Raw genomic sequence first — 21,132 nt, 5'->3', positions numbered from 1 at the left:
GAAAAAAACCTGCTTTCCTAAAGAAGGATAGAAGTTACATTAATGTTTCTTTTGAAATGCTGCAATTATGTATTTTAACTAAATTGAAGACATATACCTGATCAGATTTTAACAGCACCATTTCATCTAGGCTTATCTTGGCCACATCCTGGGAACCAAGCCCAGCACCAACTTCAGGCATGCTAGTCTCTGAGGATGAATACGGTAATCCATGTCCATAAATATCCTCTTCATCACTTGAGGCAGATTTCTCAGTCTTACTTTCATGAGTATCTGTTACCCATTCAGCAGTGCTAGTACTAGATTTAGCTTTGATTGCACTTTGAAAATTCCATCCAGAAATGGAACTGTTATCTGAATAAACATCGTTAGAGATGTCAAAGTGGAGCACAGAAGGATCTGCCAGAGCGCTGTGTATTAGAGAGAGTTGCTGTTGGTCTTCCCTACCAGTTTCACCACTTTCCTTTGGTGTCACCGATTTCTGAACACCAAGTACACTGTCACATTCCAAAAACATTTGGTCTGTAAGGTCTGGCTCTTCAAAAGATTTTTCAGTGTCCTGCAGCTCCATTTTATCTAAGTTTTCATCTATTTTACACAGTGTAGGGAAATCCTGCTCCTCCTGTTGGCTCAGCTTTCCAAGACAGCATTCATTGCTTGCAGAAACCACACTACCATTATATTCACCATCAACACTGCTCGTCAAGTCTTCTGTAATGATTAGAGGAGAGACAGATGTTGAAGTGTCTATAATAGCTGAAGTACCCATGCCACTATCACTGTTTGGTAGTTTCTGTAAATCAACCGTATCTCCATTTTCTTCATTAATTAGTATAGTCGCAGACTCAGGAGACTGTAGGACACTGAAAGTTTCTGAACAGTTATCTTCTTGCAACATTGTATGGGACTCCACACTGAACATGCTTTCCTGATCTGGAGATCCAGTACTCAAATGATCAATGCTGCCACTCATTAGGCTGGAAGTCATGGAAAAGGAGTCTGCATTCAATGAATGTGGACTATCACCAGAAAGCTGACGCTCATAAATTGGTGTACCTTCCAGAGAGCTGTGGGTTTTCCTGGTCCCGCTTTCTGTTCTCATAAAAAAAAAAAAGAAAAAAAAAGAAAAGGGGGGGGGATAGTATTTTTTTTTTAATCTATTAAATTCCGAATCAAAGACAAACATTAAAATATTTCTATCACTGGGGATAGAGTTAAATCTAAAATTCAACATACTGATTTTTTTCAACTTCAACACTAAAGGATAAGTATAAAGCCAAAAAAGTCTTAAAGCAAAACATTTAAAAGTTGTAACATTAATACAGTAAACAATTAAAATAATAAAGTACACTATTCTACAAACTAAAAAGCACAGCTAAGAAAGACACTGTCAAATATTCTAAACCAGATGAACAGATATTACACAGTTCCAATATAAAACTGGAAGCAGAATCCACTGTATGTTGCCATTAACCCATACATTGGAACCTTAAGCATGTTTACACAAAGCAAACCAAAGTTAAAATAATAAACAAATACATCTAAAAAGACTTCAATTTATCATTTTCAAAACCGTCTTTCATCTGAAACACAAACAGCCCCCTACAACCACTCATGTAGCTCAAGAGCATGACAATACAATATAAACGAAGTCTGTCAAACACACTCTCTTATGTGTAATATCAGAAGTGACATGTTCTAATAATGAGTAGTGGCAGAGAAAGTTCTGCTAGACCTACCCTGTTTCTTCTTTTTTTTCTTTTTTACTTTAATTGGCTTTACAATCAGTTCTTGATCAAAATCTTCAGAGCTGATTGTGCTGAACCGTTGTGAAGGAAGTTGACCTTCTCTCTGAGCTTCTGAAAGTTGGTCTGCACATATCATAAAGCTAGAGCCACTGTCCACAGAATTTACTGAACTGCTCCTGCTTCTTGATTCACTTACTACAGAGCAGACCCTTTTTCTTGTCTCACTGCTCAAGTCTCCCACTCTATCAAAACTTTTCTCTGATAGCGTTGGAGTTTCCAGATCATCTTTCACTAAAGAATAAGAGTAATTTTTATCATCCATAACTGAGGGGGAAGTAACCATTTTTTTATCTGTTTCCACTGAAGGGCTAGATGATACAGATGCAACTACTGATAACGGGGTCAGCAATTTAGGACTCGTATCCGTTAAAGGATTCAGCAATTTTGAATTCACATCTGAAACTGACCAAAAGAAAAACAGAAGTATAAATATTAGTGCATCAAATGAGTAGAGGCATAGTACTTGGAGAGTATTGAAAGAAAAGAAGCTTTATGCAACGCAAAAATATTCTAAATTATGTATATCCACATGCACAATGTAAACTTCATGTAAGTAAATCTATATAAAATCATTTTAGTAACATCAATCCCCCAAAGCCTGTATCAAACTTTTTAAACAAAATTCTGAATTTATGTTTAGGTATGAAGAATGGTACAGGTGTTTAGCTAAGACCCAACAGTGCAACACACTGAAGTGCCACCCTGTATCTTTAACTTTTTCATTAAAACATTCAGTACGTTGGGGGGGGGTGGGGGGGTGGAAATCAAGGAAAATTTACTAGACTAACCACTGTGGTAATTAGAAGAAAATATACTTCAATAAGGCTCCTTTCAAAATATACTTGGATGCTAAGATTAAAATAATAAAAAAATCCTCAAAGTTTATGAGTAAAGTACTGCTTCAATGACTAAAGCTACTGCTAATACATGGTGATAAGAAAGTTCTCTAGAATTCAGTGAGACTTCATAGCATATTTACTAGCATTTTGCTAATACAAAGCTAAGATGGAGTACTTTACATGCGTAAGTAGACCTGTGAGCATAATATGCTGTATAATGGTGTTTATAATCTTTAAGATTGAGAAATCAGACAGCACCATCATTAATGAAGTATTATTAACCCCGTCTTGTGAGTTCTAGTAACACAGATGCTGAAGTCAGATGGCAACAAATAAGAAAATAAACTCTCAATTTATTTTTGGAATTTTAGTGACTATTATTTGGGGGTTTTGCCATTCTTTCTTTTTCATTGCTGGGAAGGATGAGATTTCCCCAGAATGTGGGTGGTGACAGGTGGCACAGAACCAACATATTCTGGCATCTCCAGCTCAGACAATTAAGACTGATCAGTAAAGAGATAACCACGATCAGGAATCCAGATTGCTTCAGCATTGTGGTTTAGAATAAGGTCTCAAATGCACAGATTAGAGATGCCTGGCTAGGATAATGATGATCCACTCTCAAAAAAAAGGGAACTATAATTTCTTAATACCCCCATTCTCACTGCAGCCAAAACACAAGCTCCGATGAGCAGATAAATCAGATCTCTAAATATAATTCGTAGAAACAGGTAAGTAACTCTACAGAATCTGGCATGTTTTTGCAATAACCTGAAGGTTTTTGTGGGGGTTTTGGTTTGTGGCTTTGGCTTTTTTAGTATTAAAGAAGTACAATAGGCACCATGTTGCATGGGGTACATAAAGTTTGCTACTCTATACAAACCTATTGATGACAGTCCTTCAGGTCTACTTGAAATTCTTATTATGTCTCTATCTCCCTTTAAGAGAAAAATCTCATTGTTGGTACAGGACACAGACACAATATCACCATATCCTTCCAAGCCACCAATCAAAGCCTATAAAGAGTCAACACAGAAAGAAGTAATTGGCATCAGATCAAACACACTGTTTGGACAAGATGGTGCTCTTAACAAAAGCATTCACTGGAATTTAATCAACATACATAGTTACAGAATAAAGATTTTATCTTATAAAAAAGAAAGAAAATAGAAAAAAGGAACAAGAAAGCACCCTTTAATTGTGGTGCTGCTAATTTTTGTACTAATTTTAATTTACATCTATTAGTTTTCTCTGTCCAAACTAACAGCAACAATATAACTAGAACTTAACATACAATTTGGTGGCAGAAAAGAGTCACAGTACAAATGTTCAAAACTATTTAGAAAAAAAGATAATAGCTTGTATTCACTTTCATACACACTTTTAAGAAGACAAAATAGCTAACAGCTCACTCTATACCAAATAAAATGTAGTACTTGGTTTTTTGCAGACACCAACAGTAGTAGAAAGGAAAGAAGAAGCAGTTCCAGGCACGTTTATCAACCTAAAAACTTCTTTTTTGCATTACTAATTTGAATTTTTATATGCTTTTCTAACTACCAAAATTATGATGTTAACATCCAGACTGAAAGTTTTAAATATATTTAATCTTTATGCATAATATACCAAGCTAGTTTGTGAGCCTATCATTGCAATGACAACTCGAAGAGGGAGAGAATAAAGTCTTCTTTGTTAGGTTTAAATACAGATTTAAACCATAGAAGTGTAATGAATAACCCCAAGACAGTCTCACGGCATAGCACAAACAAAAACAAGTAACAAACAAAATATGCACCCACAACATTTATCTACCTGGTTCACAGTGTCTAGTAAGTAGATGCTGTATTCATTCCAGGTCAGGACCCATCCTTCTTGGAAAAAGCACGAAACAAGCCCAAGGTGTTTCTCTGGGGAGCTGTAACTTCCTCTGTCAGGTGGTTCCAAACGAGGATACAGTTCAAAAGTTTTTATTCCTCCAGCAAATACATCTTTCAATATGAATGTGGCCTGAACAGTTCCATGAACATCAGCCTTCCAGAGACGAAGCCCAGGTCTGGCAGCAAATAGCGTCAGGTCACTCTGTTTACATAGGCCAGGTATAAAACATGCCCCAAATTTGCCAGTGCTAAAATGAAAAAGAAGAATTTATTTTAAAAGCTATATACTCCACTTAGAAACAATTTTTAAAACTAACAGCACAAATTTACAAATGTAAATTATGAAAAATAAAAGTCTTTAATCAAAGTATTCGGTCAAATCTCTGAAGTACAAATTTGGTTACAGTAACACAAGAACAGTGCTTCCAAATAACAAGTTTTCCCTCAGCTTTAGATGTCACACACTACACCTATTAGGCAAGTGAAATGACTCCTCCTAATAAGCTCCATAGCCTTAACAGTACACTTTATCCATCCAAGAAAGAACCTACTATGCAGTCAATCCTTCTCCCAGAATTAATAAAAAAACCAAGAAAAACACCACAAACTAATGCTAAGAAACTGATAACCTCTCCTTGCAAGAAGCACAGAATGGACCTCAAATGTTAAAATCTTCATGTCTCATGCATAAAACCACTATTACTAGCACCCAAGAAAACCCCTCGTACATAAGATGGTGGGTGCTTGGTATTCCTCTTATAACTCATATCCCTGAAAGATACCTTACAAACCTTTCAATTTCCTCTACTTCCAGATATAGTCAGACATGCTGTTCTAAGACTGGGTGCCCTCTTCCTTCATATCCAAGAGAGATTACACAATAGAAGATGCCAGAAAGTCATACAAGAAGTTCCTAGCCTTTGAGTCAGCTCTAAGTGCTTGCTACACATTTTCCCTTTTAATTCACTTCAGTGAATAAGTGAAATTGGGGTGCTGACTTGCTTTTTGAATCAGATATTACATCACACGTTAGATGGAGCTGATCACAATGCTTGCTCAGAACAAGTCACAGTAAACCAAGAAGGACCACAGAGGAAGTTTGGCGGTGATTTCAGTTTAAAAAAAAATGAGAAAACATCTTAAATATTTTTTTGCATAATACTGCCCTGAAAATATGATTGTGACATATTTGCAACCATGTACTTTTTAAGTAGGTAGAATTGTTTCATGTTTGAGCACACATAGCTACTGCAATAACTTTTTATGAGCAGACTGTTGTGTTGTATTAATTTCACTTGCTTAGATCAATCTTTCTGTAATCTACTCTGAAAAGCTACAATTAATAGATGTGCCTGCACCAAGATTTTATGAGGGTTACTTTTTTCTGGGCTGTGTTCCGACTTGCTTCACAGATTTCTCTTCTGTGTAAAAAAGTAGAGTCCGTTGTAAAGTAGAGACAAGCAGCACTTTCTGGTTGTAATCCAACTGCACAATTGAAGATGGCTCTTCCAATACAAGGCTGGAGTTGCAAATACCCTTTTAAAGATACATACAATTAACACAAGTCAACCTTTCTAAAAATATAAAGTAATAACTAACACTGCAAAGAAGTTAATAGGCCCAAGAAAGAGAAAACAAATAAACTAAAGCTTTTGAACTACGGCTGCACAAAGTTCGTTTAATGAATGTGGAGTTCCCTTATGCAGACAAGAGAGGAGTCAGACTGCGTATCAGTGGCACACTATGAAATCTGATTTCTCTTGGACCATTAGCTAACGCATTTCACTTGAAATCAATAGGAACCCTAGGGCACGTTTTCTTCCTTCTCCTCCACTGCCAGGCCATACAATGCTGAGAAAATATTTACGTTTGGAGATGTTAAACCTTTCTGTCAAATCAAATGAGGGACAATCGTAGGTAAATCAGAATGGCTGTTATTTAAACTTCTCTCCCATACAGAAATTCAAGTTAGTACTTACTTTGCTGACATCCCAGGTCTGTATTAACAAGACCTTAGCAAAATCCCATTTACTGGTAACACTAGTTACCCGTGACTAGTCTGCTAGTCACCCAGCAGAAACCAAACATTACCTTTATTCTACACTCTACACTGAGTTACTGAACAATTCTGAACAAAAGTACTTCTTCAATACAGTGAATCAGCAACATCACATCATTCAAAAGCACCCTTTCCAAACAAAAGACAGACTGGCTGAAAGCTGAAGGAAAATATTTCAGACATTTCAGACGGGAACGTGGTAAAATAAGAAGGATCACCACTTTGTTTTTAAAATCCATTATTTTTTTAAAAGGTAAGGCAGTTGCGAAGGCTATCTCCTTGGGTGTGTGCACAGTTGGCCAAGTGTATGTGTACCAATAAAGCAGGCCAACTAAATACGTGATACTAAACACTTAACTAACTGCTAAATATTTAAACACACAAGCATTCTTTCAGAAAATTGTAAATGAGATTTAAGGCCTCTATAATAAATGCTCACCTGGTCTAGGTCTAGGGCAGAGTAGACAATCTTCCCTCTGTCATCTCCCGAGAATAATTTCATTCCATTGGGACTCCAAGCTAAAGCTGTTATACTACTTTTGTGGATACCAGCAACATCAAATCTCCGAAGCTGTGAAACAATACCAAAGCAATACATGAATGAGGAGAAGAGAAAATGGAGACACAAAACCTATTCAGTGACTCTGACTGATAAATTGGAGAGATCAAGTACAAAAGTGCAGGTCATTCTAATTTTTATTTAGCACAAAAAAAAAAAACCAAAAAACCCCACACCACCAAAAAACCCACAAAACCCACCACCTAATAGCTCAGCCATTTATTATAAATGAGACATTTTGAAAAAGCATTTTTGATTAAATGTATCTTTTGTAATAAAAAGTATGCCTTAAGATTATTGCTTTTATAAGCTTAATGTATGAAGCCTAAAACACATTCACAGATATTTCATCAGGCAAAATTATCTCACTTTCACTACCCTAAAGAATCATGCTAACACTGTACTAGGATTTGCCATACTAAACCTCATAGAAGTTTAGCCAAATGCAAAGATTTACCTGTTTGTTTCTTCCAGGCAATGAAGACACAAGCTGAAAAACCGCAACCCGACCTGAGGCTGTACCAACAGCGACTAGATCATCGAAACAACTCAACAGCTTTACAAAAGTAATAGATTCACACTTCCCCTGTTGAAACAAACCATACATAAAACTCACAAAGTTAATAAGACACAAACAGCAGCTCAATTCTGAGCAACTCAGCTTCATTAGAAGAGAGAAGAGTAAAAGTTGATATTTACCTCAAAATTATATTTTTTCATCTGGTTTAAATGTCTGCAGTAGAGATAAAGCATTCCAATGCTGCTCCCCACGGCAATGTAGTCTCCATTGGTATCAAGTGCTGTGAGGTATACCACAACAGAGCGAAAGCCTTTTTGGACCTTTGTAGGAATGGCATTGAGAAGATAATATAAGGGACAAAACTCCTTAAATATAACCGGTGAAGCCACAGATGCCATAGCAAGCACTGACATCAGCAATTTTAAGGCTGAAATAAACACATCTACTTGACCACATAAGGAAATCTGAAAGACAAAAAGCAAAAGACATGTCATTAACTTCTTTGGAAAGAGTAAATGGTTAACAGAAAGCCACAATGTAGCAAGTAGGGATGTAGAAATTCTCAGATTTTGTTTTGTATAAAGAAAAAGCAAGTTAAACTCTTCTAGCGAATGTAAATTATTCTTAGAAGAACTGTTTTTATAGAATAAGCTTATGCCTTAGGTACAGCCAATATCTAAAGATGTATGGTAACCATAAATATGGGCTAACCACTTCTTGTTGCGCTGTGAGCTCATCAAAGTAGAGTTCAAATGCAGCATTTCTTCTCGTCTAGCTAGTGAAAGAACCACAAGGGCTCTGACACTGAACAATTCATGTGGTATATTTCCTCATCTATCTGCAAACTCTACCCTCAATCCTCCCAGCACTGAGAGCATGGGATATTCACTGTATTAGACAGTGCTATAAGACCAAACCATCAAACTACTATTTATGCTCAGCTCCTTAATGCCCCACACCTCCAAGGAAAACATAGTTGAGAAACAATTCAGTTAAGAGCTACGTCTGCTATACAATCAAATAACAACCAAAAAATTAAATAGTGCGGGAAGAAAGAGGCAATGCAAAAATGACAGAAAACACAGTTTGGCCAACCCAGGAAAATATCCATGTAGCAACTGAATTTTGAAAGATAAGGAGCAAATGGAAAAAAGTACCATATGCCTGTGTTTCCCTTTACGGTTAAGCAAATAATTTCATGCTGGTGAGTGACACTGTAAATATACTTAGGGAACAATTCTGGCATCTTTCTAAGAGTAACGGAAACAAAGATTCTGTTTGCCTTCAAGAAAAAAAATGCAGTCAGAGCTCATCATAGTAATAACATATTGGTATCTTCAGAAAAAGCTGATACAACCATGACATATGTAAAAATACTCAAAAAATTTAATTAAACCCAGTAATTTTTCTCATCATGAGGTGACAGCCTTGACAAGAATACTTTGCAGTAGTAACTGTTCTCCTCATGGATGACTTTGGAACATGGAAAAGGAAAGAAACTTTACTTCTTGAATTTTGTTTTGCCACAAGCAAGCCTGATTAATCTAACAGATGTTTAGAATCTGCCAAAAATACCTTCAGTTTCCCAAGACAAGAATTTTGGATTTCTGCAAAGATTAAAGTTTTCTATGGTTGTTAAGCCTGTAACATTGAAGATTTTTTAAGCTTCGGCAGAGTTATAACTTCCTTAGAGAAATGAAAAACAGAAATATGCCAGTTGAAACACTTCTAAATGCTCAAAATTATTCTGTAAAGTATTCCTACTGCAATTTGTGAGATAGAGAAATAAAAACTAGGCATAATAGGGCCTAAGGATAGAAAATGGTATTTGTTTGGCAGCTTCACACATTGCTTATGGTGTATATCAACTAAATCAGAAAAAATATAGCTGCTTTAGTTTAATATCTCTATTACTGTGAAAACCTCTGATGTCTCAGTTTTCAAACTACTGCAGTTGCTGTGCAAGAGGATTCAGCACACAGGCTTTGGGCCCTGAAACACTTGCTGTCAACATACAATGCCACTAAATCCAAAAGGATTACTTGCATGACGTTACCCATTCAAGCCCATGCTAGACAAGACTGCAGGAATAAAGATTGGTTACTGGACCCACATTTTATTTCTGTTACAAAAACTGCCAGTAAATAAGCCAGTGCAGTTATTAGATGTTCTTAATTGTGATAAATTTTATTGCTTGCTAGAGCTTAGAAATTAATCCTACTCTTCTCCAGTGTTTACTGTCATGACACCTATTTTATAAAGTATCACAAGGATTGGCTGATGAACATGTCCAAATTATCTCTGAATAAAGAGTTCCTTTCAGAGTTGCTTACTAAGTTAACAGATAACCTCAGTGCATCAACATTCTTTTACAGTATTTTCGCACACCACCTATTTCCTATCTTATATTGTAGGTCTCCTGCCCTGTCCTTCAGCATTGCTTCTATCATGCATACCTTCTATCCACAGTCAACTAAATAAAAAGAGAACCCACTGCTGAAGTCTCTTGTTTGCTGTTATAAACATGCTGTTTTGCCAGTTTAGTAATTTTACTAGCTGCTGGCCCTTTTTTTCTTTTTCTTTTTTTTCTGGTAAAATAAACCCCAGCCTTTGTCCTGAGTCTCAGATATATAAGTCTTCCTCTGTCTAATCTCAACTTCTACCACTGCCCAGCTACTGCCTCATAAATTTCATATATTTTGTTTTTTAAGTCCCTTTTGTCACTCCTACAATTCACATCTGTCATCATCCGAAGCTGCTTTTGTAGCTGGAACTCTCTCACACTTGCCAGTTGCCAAAGAACCTTGCAAGTCCTCCAAATTCATTCTCTCTCTTTGTTCCCATCACTTATCCTTCCAGCTCAATTAAACTGTTAAAAACATAATAATTCATTAAAAACTATGGAATTATGGAAATGCGTCCTGTCCAGAAAAAAGACTGTTAACTCTTTCCTCTACAACAATCCTATCTGCCACCTGATGCATGTTTTCTAAGTTTATATTTAATTTAAAAAGAGAAAAAAGGGAGAGTTTGATAGGGCGTTTTTCCTCCACAGAAAACACTGGGAGGAATTATTTCTTGTCATATACTAAGTCAACTTAAAAAAATCTGCTGTCAGGTTAGGGTTCTCACTCTTTGTAAAACTTACGTATGATCTGATTTCAATACTCTCTGATGGCAAAGCTGTAAAAAAGTGAAATTAAGTTTTGTTCTCTATAACCCATTCACCCTGTACAATAAAAAAATGTATTAATAAACTATAATTTTCTTGCCATCATACACAAATTAGTTTCATCTTGAGTAGTTTACAGACTAACAAAACATTTGCATTGCTTACATGAAAACTGAAAGCTCAAATCATCACTTTCCTAAAAATACTGCTAATTAAGTAATTTTATCTACACAAAACAAATGTATAAAGGACTAGAGAATTGCAATATGGTCTATATATTCAAAAACTGCATAAACACCACGATTCTCTGCTTTTGAGCCTGAAGTCTTCAACATCCCCCTACTCACAGTTGTGTATCACATGTAGTCTTTTTATTAACAGCTTGAGGATTATTTGTTATCTGTTTTTCCTACTTTATTGATCAAAGCCAAACAGTGGATATAATCTATTTTCTCAGACAGATTTTGGAACTGGACACACATGTTCACTCTGCGTCAGCCACAGCTACTCTGAAGTACGTAACAGCTGTATAGTGCAAATCAGCTTGTGCTAAGCAGTTACCCTGCAGCAGAGATAGAGAAAAATACCTTATGTTGCACATCAAAAACAATCACCAAAGACAGTCCTTCCTTCTCAACTCACAAAGTTCCCAACAAGCTTTTAAATATTGCATTCAAGGCCATGTTTTGAAAAGCAATTTTTAAAAAAATTTCGCTGGTTACAGAAATAGGGCTCAACGCTGCCTAACAGAGGCAACTAACGTGAGAGATAATCCCATGGTTAAACAGATAGGCAGTGGTTAAAGGTTCAGTGCCAGGGTATGCCACAGATTGACTGCAGGAGGCTAAAGCTATCACCGCATTTCTCTGAGCCCGTGTCCTGTGTGTACATGAGGGACAACAGCTCTGGGGTTTTATATTCTTTGGCATAAAAACTTGAATTTAAGCTCTTCAGAGTACGGACAAACTCATATATATAACCACCACTAAACACAACAGCCTCTCATCTCAGCTAGATCCTGCTAACTAAAAAGAAAAGCGGTTTCATTCTCTGATTCTTCCCACATTTTTAGCCTGAGGAGCAGGCCACACAACTGCCACATCTCCAGAGCTTTTCACAGCAAACAGGTGCCAAGCAGAGGGGCGAATGGTGACGCGCACCCCTGGCAGGCAGAGGACCCGCCAGCACACAGGTGGCAGTTACCTGACTGACCCATACGTCACTTTACAGGACTCCTGAAACGTTGCACTTTTGGCTCAGAAGAGAGTGGTGGGTTGTTTTTTTTTTCAAAGAAAAAAGCCAACCAAACAAAACCAAAACAACAAACCCAGGTGACAGGGATGGAAAGGCCAGGAAAAGGAGCACCCGGGGTCCTGTGCATGCAGGTACGCCGAGAGGGGCAGTAGGAACCTGGCTTTACTCGCTCCGATGCTCTTGGGACACCCAGTTTGCCTATGAAACCTTCCTTACTTAAACGCATTTCTACATTTCGGCCGGTGTTTCAAACCATTCCTTCCTCACGAGCTGCCTTCTAGCGCTTCAGGGGTCGCAGCTCCTGACAGGGGAGGAAGAACAGCACTGGCGCGGGCTCCCGGGCGGGCGGCCAGCCCCGCCGCCCCGCTCTCCCGCCGCCTTTACCTCAGCCCATGCCGGTGTTGCCACCGGCGGCGAAGTCCCCGCAGCCGCGCAACGGCCGCCCCACCGCCACCCTCCCGGAGCCCCGCAGCGCGCCCTGACGCGGGCGCTCTCCCAAGACGAGCCGCCGGGGCACGGGCGGGAGAGCCAGCCCGCTCCGCCTCGCCACACCGGGCTCACCCGCAACAGGCGGCCACGGCAGGCCTCGATGGCGGCGACCGGAGAGGGAAACGAGAGCCGGAGAGCGGGCCTTCAGGCGGTTCCTACCCGTCTCCGCGGAGACGCGGCTATACTCACCGCCTCAGGAGCGCGGAGCGGCCATAGGTAGCGGCGGGGCGGAGGAAGAGAGCGCGGCGGCGCCCAGGCCCCGAGGCAGCAGCGGCGGCGCCCCCGGCTGCCTGCGCCGCTCGGCGGGGCCGGGCCTGGGCCTGGGCGGGGCCGGACGTGAGCGCACTTCCGCGGGCGGCGGGCGCCGCCATGGCGGGTGAGTGAGGGAGTGCGGGGGAGGGGGTTGCTTCCCGCCCAGCCGAGCGGCGGCAACGGCCGGGGCCGGTCCTTCCCCGGGGTGAGAGTGAGGGGCAGCGGGGAGCAGCCAGGGACCGGGGCCGGGGGCTTCCTAAGTAAGTTAGTGTGTGTGCCTGTGTGTGTGGTGCCCTGCCAGCCCGCCGGCCTGTCGCTGTCGCGCGTGGTGCGGGTGAGGAAGGTGCCCAGCACGTCGCGCATGGCCCCGGGGGAGGTGAATGACACCTGTGTCTCGCTACGTGTGTGGGCTTCGCGCGTGTGACCAGTTACAAGTGTCTCTGTGAATAAAAGTTAAAAGTAGCCAAGGTGCAAGCAGAGCGTTGGGTGGCATTTCTTAGCTTCGAGCCACCCTCGCAGCCGCCTGCCTTCCCGAGGCGTGAAGGTGTGGTGGTGCGGGCTGGGCGGGCAGGGCTGCCACAGCCCTCCCGCTGAGGTGACAGCAGCACTCCTGCTAAGGTGACATGAGGTGACAGCAGCCCTCCCGCTGAGGTGATGCTGGCCTGCCAAGGGAGTAATGCGCAGTGGATTCCTGTTGCTGTGTTGGCCTCAAAGGACACCTTGTAAAATGTGGGCTTTATGCTCGGGGGTAAAGCACCCACCATCTTCTGTAGGATCCAGCATTCTCCCAAACACTTCAAGCTCACGTGCTGATGGGAATTAATTCAGATGTTCGCAGCATGAGTGCTGTGCGGGTACAGTAATCACTGCCATGATTTCTTATCGTCATACACTGCGTTAGCGTTTGACTGTTGTACGTTGACGGAAGACTGCTAGATTAGTACTGCAAAGCCACTACTGTCCATGTTGCAATACCACATCTCAGAACGTGCCTGCATTTTTTTAATAACATTATTTTCTTGTCAATAGTAGTAAGGCTGACAGATGAGGAATTAGATTTTATGACTGAAGACAGCTAGTGTAAAATCCATTTTACTTTAATCCATATTCAGCAGTAAAACAAGGAAATAATTCACACAAACAGCTGTCAAAGCACACTGTTTTATTTCTGTATGCTTTAAATGGCTTGAATTTCTTTATTTTCTCATACAGCAAAAAGTCCTGCTGATGGTACTCCAAGAAGACCTGTTTTATCTGTCAGTGCAAGAAAAATTAAAGATAATGCAGCAGACTGGCATAATTTAATGATGAAATGGGAGAGACTGAATGATAGTGGATTTACTGTTGCAAACAAAATAGTCAACATGAAGATCAGTGAGCAGTAAGTATGATAATACAAGTAAAGACAGCATAAAGATTGTGTTTATTGAGAAATTTATCAGTTTTCTTCACTAGAAAGTTCTTTTTTTTGGAAATGGGGGAAAGAACGTGTCTGGATAAGCTAACTGAGATCAAACTCGGCCCTTACACTTGTTGGTTACGTGATCTATTTACATGCAAATAATAAATGTCTCAAAGATTAAATTAATCTCATAAAGTAATTATATTTGCAAGAAATTGAAAATGTTTATTATACATAGTCATGCATAACATAGTTTAAAAACTTCTAGAATGTACAAAGTTAGAATCTAACCCTATAGATCTCAGCCTATATGGGTTCCCTTACTCTTTTTGCATATTTACAAAGGCCATTGTTACCAAATTTTACTCAAGTCAAAAATTCAGCAGATTTTAAGAAAGAATCAGTGATTTATAGGGACAAAAAAGTTATAACAGTGCTGATAAAAAACAAAAAACAAAACAAAAAAACTCAAAACACCACAAAACAAAAACCTCCAAAACCAAAACCCAGCTTTGGTAGATCTGTTCTCTTTATGCTGTAAAGAAAAACCTGTAACTAATGGTTTTGTGAAGAAACTTCAGAGCCCTGACAGCTGAACAGGGTTTGTCTGACAGGATTCTGACAGGTACAAGTTCAGGAATATTTTGCTGTAATGGTGTCAGGTGTTGCTTTCACTTTCTAGCAGTTCCTTCTCCCCTAAATTTACAGCTTCTGTGGAAAAGTCAGTAAGACAGGATAGGTGTCTGCACATTAGCTGCTCTGGGTTCACAGTTAAATGTCTTAGCTTAAATTGTGCATGAAGGTGAGTTTGTAGTGAGGCACCAATCTGGAGCAGCTGAAGCCTGGGCATATCTTGTCCGTTATCAGAGAATAACCTCCAACACAGGGGGAAAGTAAAGTGGGAAGAGGTGTTATCTTAACACCTGCAACTGTTTTCTCAAGCACGTGCTCTAAGGTAGAGTAATTCTATGTTCCTCCGAAGATTATGGTACCAACTCCAACTGCTCACATGGCTAGCTATCTCTTTTACTATTTTTATTTAGGAATTCTCATGATCAGCCTGTGAAAGAGAGATTTTGTAGGATCAGACCACATGGATTTTAAATCTGCACATCTCAAGTAAAGCTGTATGCAGTTGTTTACTCTGCCTAATGTTTCTGTTTTAGATTTGAAGACAAGAAACTAGAGATAGCATGTGATAACAGTGCCACAGGATCTGAAAAGTCAGCTCCAAAATACAACGAAGAACTCGACAATTTCTGTGCAGAATTAGTTGAGACCTTAAAGCATATGGTAACACCCATTTTTCAGTCTTAGTCAATATGAATCAATTCCAAGTGTGTTGAAGTATGACTTAAGGAAATGCCCTCAAGTATTTGTTGTAAACAGAAAATTGGGATTTTTTTATTCACACTTCTTTGGCTTCAGACCCAAATGATTATAAATCTGGCATGCACCATTAATTTTCTTGATTGGCAGATTTGAAATTTGGTTTTACATCTGCTTTCTGCTTATAATTCTGAATCTCCTTTTATAAAGTGATCTTCTGAAAACGAATCATACAAAAATGCATTCTAAAACTGCAGCTGTTTTCTCATCCTGAATATTCCCTCTGTTTAGAACAAAACAAACAACAAAGCATGAAGCAGTGCTTTACCTGCCATCATATCCTTGCAGCTGTCTTTGATCAGACATAATGCAGTTGTATTTTTAGTCCGCCTACCTGCATTTTCTGTGCAGAACTCCTCTAGAGAGTGGAGTAAGATAATTAGTATGTAACCCACCTTTTTTCTGTATACATTGCTATGAATTAATGTCACCTATCAGTTTGACAGAGAGCAAAAGGAGTATTTTTTTGCCTGATACTGTAATTTAAATTTCTTATTAAAAATAACTTTTACAGACTTCTGCCAAAGTGGAGGCCCATTAAAAAGATGATAGATCTATTCTTTTGTATAGAGAGGATACTAGTCCAGTATTTAGAATGAGCAGGAAAGCAGCTGGATTTTCCTCAAACTTTGTTCTGTGGGAAAAGGTAACAGTAATTTGGAGGGTTTTTTCTGTTTTTTTCCCTTGAGGTAGTTTTGTTTTCAGACTGCTAAGTGTGTTGATGCAGTTGTTTATTACTCCCAAGTAATAGGAGTCTAAGCAACCGGTGTTAGAGACCGGGTACTAAACATAGCTACTACAGATATTTTTCATTCCTTATTAGTTTGTACCAGCTTATGAGTTTATAGAAATAATGGCTGGAAAGCAGGCTGTTGGAAAAACACCCGGTAGTGCTGGTTGACAGCCAGCTGAACATAAGCCAGCAGTGTGCCCAGGTGGACAAGAAGGCCAGTAGCATCCTGGCTTGTATCAGAAACAGTGTGGCCAGCAGGACCAGGGAAGTGATTGTCCCCACGTATGTGTATTTGGCACTGGTGAGACTGCAGCTTGAATACTGTGTCCAGTATTCACCTGTGTTCAGCCTCTCACTTCAAGAGGGACACAGAGGTGCTGGAGCACGTCCAGAGAAGGGCAACGAGGCTGGTGAAGGGTCTGGAGTACAGGTCTTATGAGGAGCAGGTGGGAGAACTGGGGTTGTTTAGTCTGGAGAGGAGGAGACTCAGGGGGGACCTTATTGCTCTCTACAACTACCTGAAAGGAGGCTATAGGCCGGTGGGGGTCAGTCTCTTCTCCCAGACAGCAAGTAATAGGACAAGAGGAAATGGCCTCAAGTTATGCCAGGGAAGGTTTAGATTAGATATTAGGAAAAATTTCTTCACTGAAGGGGTTGTCGAGCGTTGGAACAGGCTGCCCAGGGAGGTGGTGGAATCACCACCCCTGGAGGTGTTTAAAAAACACGTAGATGTGGTGTTTAGCGACATGGTTTAGCGATGGACTTTTTAGTTCAGGGTTAAGGGTTGGACTTGATGATCTCAAAGGTCTTTTCCAACCTAGGTGATTCTATGATCTATATTTTCACTTATTGACTTAAAGATACTCCCTGTAAGCTCTATTTTGTTGTAAATATTAGTCCCCATCAGTAATGCACAAAGTCAGATGAGCATGAAGGAAGTGGATTAAATGACCTGTTTTTTGAAGCAAGTTGTTAAATCAGCCTAGATACATTGTCAGTAGTAGCTTGAGCTGCTTTTCTCACCTGCCACTGGGCTTTTGAAATCAAATTCAAGTCATCTTGATATGGTAATGTAAGAATGCATGTGTTTATAGGGCTCGTGCCACACTTGTTCATAAACAGTCTGATGTTTTTCCCCAGTACTAAACTGCTACAGGAAAAACCCAAAGAAAGGTGAAAAAATGCAAGAGGGCTTTAATATATTTCTACATGGAGGAAACAAGAGTCACTAAGTCATATCTGCGGCATTCAGAATTTTAGGGTATCTCATATTAAATCTTTGTGTAAAATCCAGCTTTGATCCCTGTCTGGAGTTTAAAAAAGTGAGTTAGAAATGTTAAAACTAAATAATCTTCAGAAATAGTTTTTAAAAAATTAAATCGTTTTAAAAATTTAAGAAATTGTTTTAAAAAATATTTTAAGTTTATAGTAGCCTCATGTTCCTGAGATGTTCATTAACATTACATGTTCATCATTTTCAGACAAAAATACAACTGAAAATGGAAAAGCTTGCTTTGACTACTAAAGCAATCTGTGACTTGGAAACATTCCACCACGGAGCTGGGAATTGCACAGCACCCTTCTTTCATACATGGCCTACACCATACTTCTGTAAGTAAAACATTGATTATCTTAGCTAATTGCATTGTGTCGTTGATGTCATCCTATTTAGGACTGAAAAATAAACCCCTTTATCTGGATGCCTTGCCTGAGAGAGAGAGAAAGAGAGAGAGAATTGTCTCCTTTTTAATTGACTAATCAATAAACACATGGATGCTGCACTTGGCTTAGGGTTACTGCTGATGACTGCTTGTATGGATTGCCAGGCATTGTCTGACATGCAACAATTACAGCATAAACCTAAACTCGTCAGCAGCTTACAGTGTCCAAGCTGCAACAGCCACATCCTTTGTAGGGAGAGACATATTTGCAACTTGGTAGTGTTAAGCCGTAGGCTTAACTGACTTGACTTGTTACTTGACACTGAAATGAAATCCTTGAATGCAAAGAGCAAGCTATACCTCAGTTATTTCTCAGGCAGCTGAATTAAAATACCTCTGATCTCAATGTCAGTCAAGACAAGCAAGGAAATGTTCAATTACTGTCTATTGTTAATATCAATCCTTTTAGCATTCACTTGATGACAAAAGATACTGCCTCCTGACTGGTATTACCGCAGATTTTAGACTGTTTGAATTAGAGAGAAGCCTGGTTGCATGCAAACCAACAGCTTTCTGTGTGAAGTAAAAGTCATACCTTTGTGAAAGCCTGCTTCTTACTTCGCTACCAGAAGGTAGTGGGAAACTTATGTACTAGTTTCTGCCAGCTTAAAAGGGTAAGAATGAGAAAGGCAGCTGCTGTCAAAATGCTCGTTGTGACTGAATCATTTAATGATGCCCACTACTCCATGAAAGACTAAATCCTCCTGAAGGTAGTGATAGTTCAGGTAAAGTTAGAAACACAAGATCAGTGTCTCTCTAAAAATAAAGTGTGGTTATTTTTAGAAAGCCAAACAATTAAAGATTATTACATAGATATATTTCAGCCCCCCTATCAGTATTACTAACATAACTAGTAACAATATTGGCTTTTACATTATTTCAGTTTTGGTCTGTTGTGTTGTTTTACTGCTGTTTTTCACGATCAGTATCACTCATTGGTGATCATGCATTGCTAAAGTGCCTGACAGCATGTGAGGGCATCCTTTAGAATAGCTAAAATCAACAGTGACTCTAAAATGTGAAGCTTGTATTTCAGGTTAGCATTACCAATTTTTAAGATCAAATTTCAGTTATTTGAAAGAATAGCTATAATTGTTAATTTTATAGTGGGCCCTGAATTTTATAGTGGGCCCTGAGATTCAACACCTCTGCTTATTCTAGAATTAAAAGTTGATTCAAGTCAAAATTACAAGCGTATAGAATATATCCAAAAGCTGAGGAAATGGTTTAGCATTTTATATTCTAGTGTACAAATGTTATTAATGCTGTAAACAGCAAGATGTCTAGTCTAAATACGCCAAATAGTTTATATAAGGTGGGGGGGGGTTAATGGTCAATATATTACAAGTATAATTTAACTTTCAGAGAGTTGCTGAAATGTTCTGGTCGGTGTGAAAGGTTTTTCAATCCATTTCAGATGAAGTTTCTCTGAAGCTTTCTGAAATGTACAAGAAGGAACTACAACTCAAGCAAACAATTGTACAAGAAATTGCTCATTCTGCTGACCAGGATCTGCTGATGGTCTATTTATCATCATGGTTATACCAGCCTTACATTGAGAACAGCAGCAAACTACTACTTGAAGCCATGCTGCTGGAAACAGGACATAGACAGTGCTAGAGTTTCAAATGGTACATGGCTTGCTTCTAACGATGCTTACATGAAACTGAAATGGCAAATTGCAAGGCTTACCAAGTAAGTTGAGTTTTTGTAAAGCTTATTAAAAGAAGTGTTTCTCTGTAGCTATTATTTTGTCTCAGCTGAAACTTTTTTCTGCATGGGACAATCTGGTTTTGGTTGCTTTATCCATTTTAAGTGCAGCAGAGAGGATACAGTTAGGAGGCTGAGTCCCCTATAATCAGAGAGAGGTAAGCACTACGTGGTGGTCTGGGGGGGGTGTGTGTCAATGCACATAGACATCTACAGCAAAGAATGTAACTACTTTCCAAGTCTTGACACTCTAAAATACCTACGTTATCCCTTTTCACCATAGAAATTCAGCACTTCTTGATCTTTCATGGCATTTTTTTACACGACTTAACAGGGCTAGCACTTTTGTACTTGTTTTATAAATGGGGAAAAGGAAAGGAAAGCACAGAAGGCAGGATCCAAAATGATCCACAGTTTGGTATGTGGTTCTGAAAGGCTGTCGCAGACAGTAGTGTAAATTCTGGTTTGGTTTTGATTATAGTGTGCTTAGGTACATCACCCTTGAGTGAGCCAAGCCTGAACTAGCACCCTGAGAAGTTTTAGTACAACTCACCATTCCACAGTTGTATGAAAAGGTCTTGTCTCCTTTAAGTCATTCTAACTTTTTTCTTTTAAACATGTTACATGAAAGCAGCTGTTGAATAAAAACAAGACCTGCTTCAGTCATGGCCTTATCCCATATTGTTTGCTTCCTGTCATAAGATTCAGTGAGTTTTTCCTTGGATTACTGTTTCTGATGCCAAGTGGGTTTGGTTTACTGGTGTGCCCCCCCCCCCATGTTTTTGGTTAGCAGTTTATATGACAAGAACTGGTGGCTCAAATTCTTTTCTTTTTCATGCTGCTTTCTTGGAAAAGAGTGGAGTGTGTTCAGGAAAAACAGTTAATGCAAAAGCCAAATGCTGAAGTGGAGTTCAATACCCTTACTTGCTTTCATTGCTAAAGACATAATAATCACTGTAACATACTGTTGTGTCAGACCTAGGTAGTGTGGAGAAACTGCTACCCTTATCCAGCCTTTAATAACCGTTAGCTGCTACTGCAAATTACCACTTTTCAGAAGAGTGTATTGGAATGTGGAAACTATGCAGCTGTGTTATCATTTTTAGTTAAATCCCTAATGCATAGTGAATTTAGGCCTTCTGCTTACTTCATTATGATTAATAATCTAAATTCCTCCCACGTACTGATTGCCTGTATGATCTGCTCCTATATAAACTGTTGATTTATATCTCCTACTTCACCCAGTTATGTAGGGTTTCCAAGTGTTGACTCATTGTGCACTGACAGAGGTTTACCCTTCATTCTCCTTGAAGTAACTATTTGAAGTAAAAGACAATGACACAAAATG

At 39.3% G+C, this 21,132-nt stretch overlaps 2 protein-coding genes across 7 annotated transcripts in view; one reads left to right on the top strand and one right to left on the bottom strand.

Moving 5' to 3' along the window:
* The window catches only part of TECPR2 (tectonin beta-propeller repeat containing 2), a 59,582-nt gene extending 46,690 nt beyond the window's left edge, over positions 1-12,892 (bottom strand). For 4 of the 5 annotated variants that reach the window (XR_008822933.1, XR_008822932.1, XM_056345375.1 and 1 more), the window contains exons 1-9: positions 12,767-12,880; positions 7,842-8,126; positions 7,600-7,728; positions 7,023-7,154; positions 5,903-6,060; positions 4,460-4,772; positions 3,531-3,663; positions 1,740-2,210; positions 98-1,092 (exon numbers count right to left, since the gene is read on the bottom strand). Coding sequence is in view for 3 of the 5 variants with exons in the window: in XM_056345375.1 (XP_056201350.1) it covers positions 98-1,092; positions 1,740-2,210; positions 3,531-3,663; positions 4,460-4,772; positions 5,903-6,060; positions 7,023-7,154; positions 7,600-7,728; positions 7,842-8,075 (2,565 nt within the window). In the remaining 2 variants the exon portion in view is untranslated. Of the gene's footprint in view, positions 1-97; positions 1,093-1,739; positions 2,211-3,530; positions 3,664-4,459; positions 4,773-5,902; positions 6,061-7,022; positions 7,155-7,599; positions 7,729-7,841; positions 8,127-12,766 lie in introns of all 5 variants that reach the window. The other variant, XM_056345378.1, reaches the window with a different exon arrangement.
* Positions 12,867-19,823, top strand: CINP (cyclin dependent kinase 2 interacting protein). Of its 2 annotated transcripts, none has more exons than XM_056345382.1 (5): positions 12,867-12,953; positions 14,042-14,210; positions 15,398-15,524; positions 17,835-17,964; positions 19,492-19,823. In XM_056345382.1, the coding sequence occupies exons 1-5, from the start codon at positions 12,947-12,949 to the stop codon at positions 19,692-19,694; spliced, it is 636 nt and encodes a 211-aa protein (XP_056201357.1). In that variant the 5' UTR covers positions 12,867-12,946; the 3' UTR covers positions 19,695-19,823. The 2 variants fall into 2 exon arrangements, with proteins under 2 accessions (XP_056201357.1, XP_056201358.1); XM_056345383.1 differs by lacking the exon at positions 12,867-12,953 and adding an exon at positions 13,188-13,205.
* Positions 19,824-21,132: the final 1,309 nt, after the last annotated feature.

The sequence above is a fragment of the Falco biarmicus genome, chromosome 7, assembly GCF_023638135.1.
Source record: "Falco biarmicus isolate bFalBia1 chromosome 7, bFalBia1.pri, whole genome shotgun sequence".
In the NCBI taxonomy this organism is placed as follows: domain Eukaryota; kingdom Metazoa; phylum Chordata; class Aves; order Falconiformes; family Falconidae; genus Falco; species Falco biarmicus.
The sequence above is the reverse complement of the archived record's forward strand: the minus strand, read 5'-3'. Positions and strand labels throughout refer to the sequence as shown.

Coding starts and splice junctions, on each gene's coding strand:
- CINP (XM_056345382.1), top strand. Junction 14,211..15,397: donor AACATGAAGATCAGTGAGCA/GTAAGTATGATA, acceptor TTTCTGTTTTAG/ATTTGAAGACAAGAAACTAG. Junction 15,525..17,834: donor TTGAGACCTTAAAGCATATG/GTAACACCCATT, acceptor CATCATTTTCAG/ACAAAAATACAACTGAAAAT.